The sequence below is a fragment of the Brachyhypopomus gauderio genome, unplaced genomic scaffold (genome assembly GCF_052324685.1).
Source record: "Brachyhypopomus gauderio isolate BG-103 unplaced genomic scaffold, BGAUD_0.2 sc86, whole genome shotgun sequence".
Taxonomy (NCBI): Eukaryota; Metazoa; Chordata; class Actinopteri; order Gymnotiformes; family Hypopomidae; genus Brachyhypopomus; species Brachyhypopomus gauderio.
Genome location: NW_027506907.1, coordinates 699600 through 710755, shown reverse-complemented (window position 1 = coordinate 710755; position 11156 = coordinate 699600). Strand labels below are relative to the sequence as shown.

The 11156-nt window shown below is 45.5% G+C and overlaps 1 protein-coding gene across 1 annotated transcript; it reads right to left on the bottom strand.

Moving 5' to 3' along the window:
* Positions 1–4743: 4743 nt before the first annotated feature.
* Positions 4744–10407, bottom strand: LOC143493398 (major histocompatibility complex class I-related protein 1-like). The gene is made up of 6 exons (XM_076991806.1): positions 10261–10407; positions 9297–9563; positions 7586–7870; positions 6083–6349; positions 5792–5921; positions 4744–5597 (listed from the first exon to the last, which is right to left on the bottom strand). The coding sequence occupies exons 1-6, from the start codon at positions 10325–10327 to the stop codon at positions 5579–5581; spliced, it is 1035 nt and encodes a 344-aa protein (XP_076847921.1). The 5' UTR covers positions 10328–10407; the 3' UTR covers positions 4744–5578.
* Positions 10408–11156: the final 749 nt, after the last annotated feature.

Genomic DNA, 11156 nt, shown 5'->3' with positions numbered 1-11156 from the left:
CGGTACGCCTTCGTATATCTTGACGACATCCTCATTTATAGCAGTTCTCGGGCTGAGCACGTCAAACACGTCAGGAGGGTTCTCCAACTTCTGTTGGAGAATCACCTGTTCGTTAAATTAGAAAAATCCCTTTTCCACGTCCAGGAAGTAGCCTTTTTGGGCTACAGAATAGCCCAAAACGCTCTTGCCATGGACCCTGCTAAGATCCGAGCAGTCGCCGAATGGCCCACTCCCACATCGCTTCACTTGGTCCAACGGTTCTTGGGGTTCGCTAATTTCTATCGTCGCTTCATAAAGAACTACAGCACGCTGGCTGGTCCTCTCATTACGCTTACCAAGAAAACCCCGGGTCCCTTTGGTCTCCTGCGGCCCAGGAGTCTTTTGATAAGCTCAAGGAGCGGTTTACCTCAGCGCCTGTTCTGTGCATGCCAAACCCTGACCTACCGTTTGGGGTGGAAGTCGATGCGTCTGACTACGGGGTTGGGGCCGTCCTGTCCCAGAGAACAGGTACGCCGCTTAAGCTCCACCCTTGTGCTTACTACTCACATTGTATGTCTCCTGCCGAGCGTAATTACAATGTGGGTGACAAGGAACTCTTGGCCGTAAAGCTAGCCCTGGAAGAATGGCGGCATCGGCTGGAGGGGGCCAAACACCCGTTTCTTGTATGGACCGACCACAAGAACTTGGCCTAGCTCCAGCAAGCCAAGAGGCTCAATCCCCGTCAGGCCAGGTGGTCTCTTTTCTTTGGGCGCTTCGAGTTCACCCTCTCCTATCGCCCAGGGACTAAAAACGTTAAGCCCAATGCCCTCTCTCGTCAATGGGAGACACCCCCCGACTCCACCGAGCCCGGTACGGTCATTCCCGTCTCCAAAATTGTTGCGCCCATTCAATGGGAGGTCGAGACCACCGTTAAACGGGCGTTAGCGGCCGACCCTGGGTGGTCTCTTTGTCCACCCTACCCTGCGAAAGAAGGTCATGGAATGGGGTCACAACTCACCCTTTGCTGCGCATCCAGGGTCCCGTCGTACGGCGGAACTTATCCGTAGACGGTTTTGGTGGCCGGGGATTGATAAGGACGTTAGCAAATTCGTTTTGACCTGTGTCACGTGCGTTCAAAACAAAACGCCCCACTCTAAGCCCTCGGGTCTTCTTCGCCCCCTGCCTATTCCATCCAGGCCCTGGACTCACGCCTCTTTGGACTTCGTTACGGGGTTACCACCCTCAAGTGGCAACACAACCATATTAGTTATCGTGGACAGGTTTTCCAAGGTAGCTAGGTTCATAGCCCTCCCCAAGCTCCCGTCAGCCAAAGAGACCGCCTCGCTCTTCCTGCACCACATTGTCAGGCATTTTGGGTTCCCCGTCGACGTGGTTTCCGATCGAGGGCCGCAATTCACCAGCCGGTTTTGGGGGGCTTTTCTGGCTCTGCTTAACGCCAAGGCCAGTCTGTCCTCTGGTTTCCATCCTCAAACCAACGGTCAGACCGAGAGGACCAATCAGGACCTGGAGCAGACTCTCAGGTGCCTGGCGTCCTCCAACCCCTCCTCCTGGTCTGACCAGCTTCTCTGGGCTGAATACGCCCACAACACCCTATGGCACTCTGCCCTCGGGATGTCACTTTTTGAGTGTCTCTATGGCTATGCCCCTCCTATGTTTGCTGACCAGGAGGACGAGGTGGCGGTTCCGGGTGCTCGTGCCTTGGTGCGGCGGTGCCAGTTGGCGTGGAGTAAGGCCCGTAGGGCCCTTCTGTCTGCCTCAGCCGGTTACTGTCGCAACGCTGACAAGCACCGTCTTCCGGCTTTGTCTTTCCGCCCCGGGCAGCGGGTCTGGCTTTCCGCCAAGGATCTGCCGGTCCGTGGTGGAACCAAGAAGCTGGCCCCTCGGTTCTTGGGTCCCTTCATGGTGGACAGGCGGATCAATCCCGTCTCTTACTGGCTGCTGCTCCCTCCTTCCATGAGAGTCCATCCGGTGTTCCATGTCTCGCGTCTCCGCCCGGTTTTGTGTCACATGCCCCGTGCTCCGGCCCCGCCGCCTCCCCGCATGGTTGACGGCGGTCCGGTGTACACCGTTTCTCGGTTGTTGGATCACCGCCGTGTTCGTGGTCGGGACCAGTACCTCGTTGACTGGGCAGGTTATGGGCCCGAGGAATGGTCCTGTGTCCCCGCCTCTCGGGTTGTTGACCGCTCTCTTATTCGCAACTTCCGTCGAGACAGGGCTGTCGCTCTGGGCCCGCGGGGTCTCGGGCCTAGAGGGGGGGGCTCTGTCAGGGCTGGCTCGGATGCCGTGCCATCTACATCCACAAGGGGCACCCGAACCAGTCCTAGACTTCAGCAATGCAATCAGCAATGATCTGTCTCACCTGTTGCCATGGCTTCTTAAGGAAGCCAGTGGAGACGGATCATTGCTGATTCGTTGTGGTTATGCTGTTATGTTCTCAGCCTCTCACTGCTTTCTCTGTTGCTACGTTTGCCTCTGTAGGTGTCCCGTCACCTACCTCTCCTGTCTTTTTTCGAGTTCTCTCCTGCGTCGCTTACTGACCTCCCTCAAGTTTTCCTCAACCTGTTTACCTTCCTATCCCATTGCTGTTTGTGTGGGAAGGGTTTTTGTTTTAGCAGCTTTTATTGCTAGTAGCCAGCTACTTCCCCTGGCGTCCTTTGTTTGCTTTATTTCTTTTTACGCGTTGAGCAGTCCGCGTTTATATAGGCGCTCCTTTTAGTTCTGTTGGTTTTTAGTGGCACTTGGTTCCACCTCTACCTTGCTCTCTCTAACGCGGTGTGTTTGTTCCTACCCACCGTCGTTACATGCATGTAATCTGCAGGGCGTTTAAATAATACCAGCACAACATTTAACACAACTCACCCATAATGTTATTGTCACATCACAAAATACACTGCTTAATGGACTGGTTGTTAACTAATTTTAACTAAACTCTTAAAACTCTTACACTAAAAGTTTCAGTTCAATGCTAATTTAACATGATGTTCAGCTAATGTACACTCTAGTAGTTTTGCCCAACGTTGTATATTATAATTAATACATGCTGTTGTAAAAGTTTTTTTTTTTTTGTTTAGTCTTTGACTTAGACAATAACTGTGCTGTCACGGTACAGCCCCTGACCCCTCCCCTTCGGGCGTGCGTTTATGTCGTGGGTGTGGTTGTGTCTGAGCGTGTTCATCAGTCTCACCTGTGGCTCGTCTCGTCATCACTCGGGGCTTACGTGGTTTGTCTATTTAATGTGCGTTCGCGCAGTGTCCCGTGCTTGTCTTTGTTTGAGTCTCGCCTCACTTAATGTTTGTGTTCAATGGGCGCTGTTTGCACTATTTTAGCGAACGTAAGTTGTTACCGGGAGGCCTGTAAAATGGACACAAATTAAGTATTATTATCGAGATCGATAACCAGTGGTTGGCGCCAGAGCGAACTAGTAACTCATAGATATGGATCAGAGATAAATAAATAAATTTTTCTCGGCATGAGAAATCGGATGTGTGGCGTGTGAGCATGTGAAGACTGTCAAATGCGTGTGTCTCATGCTCAATGCGTGAGAGTTGGCAACCCTGATTTATTTATTTATGGGTATTATGCTTCTTATAAAACCCCTGGTTTTAACACTTCTGATTTTATTTTTCTTACTCTGTGTGGTATAAAATAGTTTGGGCAGGAATAATCCCTCTCAAGATTTTGTATGCCCCGTCCCCTGAAACACAGGTCTTGGGACAGAGAATGCACAATGATCCCTCTCACTTTCTTGAAATGATCCCTCGAAGTGCAACAGCTTGGTGGCAGAAATGGACTTTCCGTCTCTTAAGACTATGAAAAATCACTTGGAGTGGATAGGCTGGTGCTAGAAATATTAAACTGTTGGAAATACATGTATGAACCCATCGTTGTGAAACAATAAAACACTGAAAACAAACAAAAAAAAGTTTATCCCCGCTTTCATGTAGTGTACCAGGATACTGCTTTTCCCGATCTTTTTGCCGTTATTTTCGTCGCTCATGCTGCTTTCATTCTGCTCCTCTTGAACGTATATATACGAAAGTAAGGCGGGAGTTTGTCGACGTCACGTCAAGACAACATCAGTGATTGGTCAAATTTGTGGGAAAGTTGCGGTGATTGGCTGAAATTGCAACACCGCCCTGAATTCGCGGGGTTTGCTTGAATTTGCGTTGAAGTTGCAAATCGCAACGTCGCGAATTTCTGGAGGGTCTGATTATAACAAAGTTTAAAAATACTAAGATAAGCGATTTAGTTAATGTCCTCCCGAAAATAATCTTTAACATTTGTCAAGTTCCATGAACAATACCAGTGAATGAACAATGAAGAGCTGAGAAATGCCAGGACAGGAATATGGAATTGCTGTTTGTGTTGCGCATAGACAGTCAACCTTGTCCCAAATATAGTTTTGAAAATTTATGTATAGTTCTTATAAATATTTGTAGTCACAACCCTGGCAGCAGATTTCTTGACTAGCTGCAGGTGTATAGGACAGCTCTCTAAGTGAACAGATGAAAAAAGTATTGCAACAAGATAATCGCAATTTGATGACAAGTTCCAGAAAATCTACAGGACATTCTTGAACAATTCTAGCGATACTTTGATGGAAGAACTAAGCAGTTTGACATTTTGGACATTGAATGCAAGTGGATTAGATAAAGCTGACCATAATTTCTGTCTAGCTTCTGAAAACAGGAATCGAAGTGTTTTATGTGCAGCAACTTCACAGACATATCGAAAGGTCTGTAGTGAACTAATTTTTTTTAATTAATACTCCATATTTTAGTAATTTGAGGGACCTTTATTTTGAAATGACACATCAGATCTTCAGAATGCATTTGAGCGTCTGCTACCTGTTTGTTGTTGCCATAAAGTCAATCCCCGGCATCGTCTTGAGATCGCGGTGCACGATTTCATAATAAGAGCGGATAGCGCGATTGAAAAAAAAGATTCCTAAAAAAAAACACTTTTCAAAACAGCTCGCGGGCCAGAAATAGATAGCCCGCGGGCCGCTATTTGAGTATGGGGGTTCTAGGAGAAATCGTTCTGGCTGCCTGCCAGAGCGCTAGCAGTGGCGCGACCCCTCCTGGGGTTGCTGGCGAGACAGGCAGCGGAGTCCCTCCGGTCTTCAGCACTGATCTCCCAGCACACTGCGCTGTTCGATGCCCCCGAAGAACGTGCACCCCGTTGCTTCCTTCGGCGCGCTTCGGTCACCATTCAGGAAACATCGGTTCCTCGGTGGTCGGGCAGCGTGAACAGTCCATACTGCTCCCCTCCGAGGGGGCACGAGGAACGTCCACTCCGAGTACCCAGAGGTGCTGTCCTCTTCCTCGCTCTCGCTGTTGTGCTCAGAGGGCGGTGTGCAAACGGACAGAGGGGGACTGACGTCTTCCTTCTCCTCACCGTAATACTCGGTAGGGGCCGAGTAAATGGAAGGAGGAGGGCTGACCCTTTCCTCCACCACACCGTACTGTACACCTGTGTGTATGATGACAAAGTTGAATTGAACTAAAGAATAGAAAAGCCCTGAGGATAATAGTGCTGACAAAGTAATAATGTCTCCAGCTGAATTCCCAGAAGATATTCAGTTCATCTTCCAGCATCTATAAGGAACAGTGAAAAAATAGACAAAGAAAATTGACAGCATGTTGATATGCAGTAAAATGCTAAAATCACCAATAACCAAATGTCAAACCTATGGATGATCCCTTGTATTAACCAAAGAAATATAAGTGATAATTACAACCTAAAACTGCAAAAGCTACATGCAAATTCATAATCCAGTTGGTTTACCTACCTCTGTATCCGTGCCACCAGTGCAATCCCACAAGTCATCAATACAACTAAGGCAAGAGCAGCCCAAAGAGCAAATCTGCTGCGTGTGGGCCCAACCACACAATAAAACACATCTGAATCATCCTTCCAAACTGCACAAAGTTAATGAAACATACATAAAATGGATGATCACTAAGATATATCATTTTAAAACTAGGCAAAACACATGTGCCTAGTCATTCTCCTGAGCTAAAGTAAAATGAAGCATTATTGATTCTATTCGAAATAACAGATTAGTCTGATGTCAACCTACCCCAGACCATGGTGATATTTCCTGGTATGCTGCTATGAAGCACTACACAGCTGTAGTTGTGTTTGCCTACATTATCCTTCGCAACCCTCAGAGTCCTTCTGGTCTGATATGTGTTGTCATCATTGGGCAGGACATCATGTCCTTGCCCTGGCTGTTGGTCTGGGCCAAGCCAGTCTACCTGCACTGCTCGGGGGTAGAACCCCGTCACATGGCATGTGACTACAGTGAAGTTACCTCTCTGCTTCTCACTGATCCTGACTGCTGGAACTGCAAACAGAACAATAGAATTTGAGACCTGCCTCTATGGATACCAGCGATGCATTCTTAGCAAACCTGCCGGATAATTGATTCCATATGAGAATTTTTGTTTTCATTTTTAGTGTTTTCATTGTTGGCATCTATTGATCTGGTTTTGTTATGTCACAGTTCTCCTCCATTAGCGTCGTGTTTCCCTTGGCTACCTGTCATGTGTTCCTTTGTTTTCATTTTGTTTTGGGATAGGTTCCTGTTTCTGTTCTCTGCCCTGTTATTGTATTCACCTGTTCTTTGTAAATTCTTGTTTAGTCTTCCTACTTAAGCCCTGTCTTTGTCAATTATGCATTCTGGTTACTTGCCTTTTTCAGATCTCCCTGGTATTAAGGTATCAACTTTCATTACAGATTATTGACATATAAATCAGTTCACATTGTCATGGTGACCCGGGCCCAGTCCTCAGGAGAGACTGAACTTGGATTCCCTTGAGCCTTTGGACTTTTTGTTTATGCTTTGAGTGAAATACTGAGTAGCGCTGCAAATAGCTATTATGCTAGCACTTCCTTTTGTTGTTTCCTGGTTGGTGATATGGACATCCCGTTGCCACCCCTGCCTCCTGCCGCTTTTATTTCACAACACAAATTTTAAGAATGAAATAATATGTTCTAATATTACAGTGCCTAACATACACATTTAATTCATTTAATACAACTGTCTTCACTTTAATTAATGCCCAGGCTGCCCACCCACACCAGGCCACTCTCTCGTTCCCAGTTCCCTGCCTCCTATCACACCCTCTCATCTCTGCACATGCACCTGTTCTCTATTCCCTGCCCTCTTTCACTCACTACATAGACCCACAGGTCCAGAGATCCAGTGCTGTGTCTACCTCGAAGCCTTGAAGATCATCACTGTGCCACCAGAAACTCTGTGTGTACCGACTAATGCTCGCTTTGAGTTTGTTGGACTATTATGCTCTTTGTGCTGTGAGAGTGATATAGTATCTCTTTACTTTTGTTTTCTCGTTTGTTTCTGGGTCATGGATGTTAAAGATGTGCTGCTACCTCCAACACCTCCTGCTACTTCCTTCCTCCCACAACAATAAGGCTCTTTAGTGCTCAAATGGAACCATGTGGAGTAACACGGTACATGTATGAACAAGTAACACTGGATTTAATGCATCACAAATGATATTTAACCAAGATGATTGCTCAGAGGGCCAAAAAGCATCTTAGTTGACATATATCTGACCTTTTTTGAGCATGACTTGCGGGGAATGCTTGAACATTTTGATGCGCTTTAAACATGTCTTCTTGTAGTAAGTTGTTACGACATCTAGGTTGGTGGTATCTTTGTTCCTCATATTCATGAAGACAAGTGCTTGACTAACAGTGGCTGTGAACGCCTTACGGTCGAGGTCAAAACTTAGAAAATCCATCCCATTAAAAGCATGTGTCAACGATGCCTTGTAAGTCCCATCTGGATAAAGCCAGCAGCAGCCGTAGCTCTGGTATACATTCATATTTGATGAAGAACCTGGAATGAAGTTTACAAACCATATTAAATAATTAAAATACATAATTTCTAATCCTTATTTAAAATGTTATGAACAGTCTAATGACATTAATGCAGCTAAGGATTTGTTAATGCAAAATTTGTTGATGCCAGAGTATATAAACATTATAGACTATTTATTCATATTAAGCTATCCAACATTCCAATATACACTCTCTTGCAACTTTATTAGGTACACCTGTCCAACTGCTCATTAATGCAAATGTCGAATCAGTCAATCACATGGGAGCAACTCAATGCATTTAGGCATGTAGACATGGCTAAGACCATCTGCTGCAGTTCAAACCGAGCATCAGAATGGGGAAGAAAGGTGATTTGAGTATTTCAGAAACTGCTGATCTACTGGGATTTTCACATACAACCATCTCCAGGGTTTGCAGAGAATGGTCCGAAAAAGAGAAAATATCCAGTGAGCGGCAGTTCCGTGGGTGCAAATGCCTTGTTTATCCATAGGTTAGAGGAGAATGGCCAAACTTGTTCGGGCTGATAGAACGGCAACATTAACTCAAATAACCAGTTATTACAACCGAGCCATGCAGAAAAACATCTCTGAATGCACATGTCGAACCTTGATGCAGATGGGCTACAGCAGCAGAAAACCACACCGGGTGCCATGACTGTCAGCTAAGAACAGGAAACGGAGTCTACAAATTACACAGGCTCACCAAAATTGGACAAGAGAAGATTGGAATATCGATTTCTGCTGTGACATTCGGATGGTAGATTCAGAATTTGGCATCAACAACATGAAAGCATGGATCCATCTTGCCTTGTATCAACAGATCAGGCTGGTGGTGGTGGTGTAATGGTGTGGGGGATATATTCCTGGCACACTTTGGGCCCATTAGTACCAATTAAGCATTGTGTCAATGCCACAGCCTACCAGAGTATTGTTGCTGACCATGTCCATCCCTTTATGACTACAGTGTACTCATCCTCTGATGGCTACTTCCAGCAGCATAACGCCTCATGTCATAAAGCGTGAATCATCTCAGACTGGTTTCTTGAACACGACAATGAGTTCACTGTACTCAAATGGCCTCCACAGTCATCAGATCTCAATCCAATAGTGCACCTTTGGGATGTGGTGGAACGGGAGATTCGCATCATGGATGTGCAGCTGACAAATCTGCAGCAACTGTGTGATGCTGGACCAGACAATATGGACCAGACTCTCTGAGGAATGTTTCCAGTACCTTGTTGAATTTATGCCAGGATTAAAGCAGTTCTGAAGACAAAAGGGGGTCCAACTCGGTACTAGCAAGATGTACCTAATAAAGTGGCAGGTGAGTGTAGGCTACAATATATACAAATACAATATGTGCATCTAATCTACAAGTTCATATCAAGTAATACATGTTGTTTAGACACCAAAACTGTTCTGTACCTGTGTGGTTAAACTGCTGAACAGCTGACTCTAAAGCTGAGGTGAGAATGTGTCTGTTGTAGTCTGACTTCAGCTGGATGAAGCTCCATAGTTCTTCACCTTCACTGCTGTTAAGCCAGTCAGGTTTGGGCATTTTGGTCGGCAAGCTGCTGTCATGGTAATAGATGGTGACATCGTTCTGTACAAGCATCTCAGTGAATTTCGGCAGGGCGTAGCCTTCAGATCCCATCCAAATGGCACAGTATTGTTGTTCCCCATCCTCAAGATCTGAAAAATGACAGGTTGTAATGAATCATAGCCTGTTTATTTGCAAAGCCCAGTATTCATGTTGTGCATAGCATTAACACTGAAAATGACAGTGGAATTATAACTGATCCAAGGACTCCATGTACTACTGACTTGGACAAGCTAATCTAGTCATAGTATGTCAGTTTGTCGTGTCACGTGAGTGAGTAAGCGTGTACGCTAGTCTCTGTGTGTTTGTTGGCCTGTATGCTAGTCCGTGTTTCACTTGTCTTGTTGCGTTATGTGTTGCTCTTGTGTCTTGTTATCGTCTGTGTATGTAAGCGTGCGTCTGTGTTGCACTTCGTCGTTTTGAGCGTCATGGCGTTTTTCGCTATTGTCTAAATAAAAATAATGTCTAAATTATATTAGTTTATAACGCTCTCGTATTGGCATTCTGTCTGCGCCTCCCAACGCTAGAGTTGTCTCCTAAAATGCTAAAAAGCCTAAAATAACCATAAATCTATGCATATTCTAGTACATAAATACAAATGAAAAACTTTATTATTTGTTGCCCCCTTTCTAACCACAAAACAAACAAAAAACAAACAAACTATTTTGCTTAAATCTCACATCATACAGTTATGCAAATATACACCGTTAAAACTGTTTGCCCTTTGAGAGCATAACGAAACCGCAATACGTCTTTAACTTTACTTGAGTTAACATGCAGATTACTTACCCCCGAGGACTCTCCTAAGAAGGATAAGAATAATAAAACCTGCCCGGAAATTATTACAAGACGCCATTGCATAAAAATGAAAGTGAAAAAGAAGGCGCAAGTACGGTGGCCCTGTGTCATGCCTTTGATGAACTGATGAATTTGCTTTGCGTATTTGCCACGTACAAGGGCACGAAAACGATGCACGCGCACATAAAGAGACACTAAAGAGAAACTTTGTCTTTCGATGCAAACAACTGCGATGTGGTCGTTTCCAAAATGTATTATAAAAATCACGACATAACATCCAGAAGTTTGCATTGGGTGTGGGGGGGGGTGGTTTGGGTGGGGGTGGGGGGTGGGGGGTGGGGGGTGGCGTACGTAAATTTGCAAGTATGTCTCGCTGCAGCCTGCAGGAAGGCGGAGTTGGACATCCAACCCCGCCCACATCCAACTCCACCCTCTAATGCGCTGTCGTGCGCCAACCCACTACTTCTCCATTCGAGAAGAACTGTGGCACTTGAAAATATGCATAATAACTCACAAGTGTTCAAGAGAGTGTTCGTTGCACTTAATTTACACATACCTCGTTTACTTTGTGTATCGTTCCACGTATGTTATTCATTATTTTTATTTATTGGGTGGCGAACGTAAAATGTTGACGGGGGGATGTAAAATGGACACAAATTAAGTATTATATCGCGATCGATCGATCGCCGGTGGTTGGCGTCAGAGCAAACTAGTAACTCATTGAATCATATATGTGGATCTGAGGTAAATAAACTAGATTTTTTCCCGCGTGAGAAATCGGATATGTGGCGTGAGAGCGTGTGAAGACGGTCAAAAGCGTGTGTCTCACACTCAATGCTTGAGAGTTGGCAACTCTGCTACTATAAGTACACAATTAAAATGGTAAT

Coding starts and splice junctions, on each gene's coding strand:
- LOC143493398 (XM_076991806.1), bottom strand. CDS start 10,327: ATGGCGTCTTGTAATAATTTCCGGGCAGGTTTTATTATTCTTATCCTT. Junction 9,564..10,260: donor TCTTAGGAGAGTCCTCGGGG/GTAAGTAATCTG, acceptor GTCATTTTTCAG/ATCTTGAGGATGGGGAACAA. Junction 7,871..9,296: donor TCAGCAGTTTAACCACACAG/GTACAGAACAGT, acceptor ACTTCATTCCAG/GTTCTTCATCAAATATGAAT.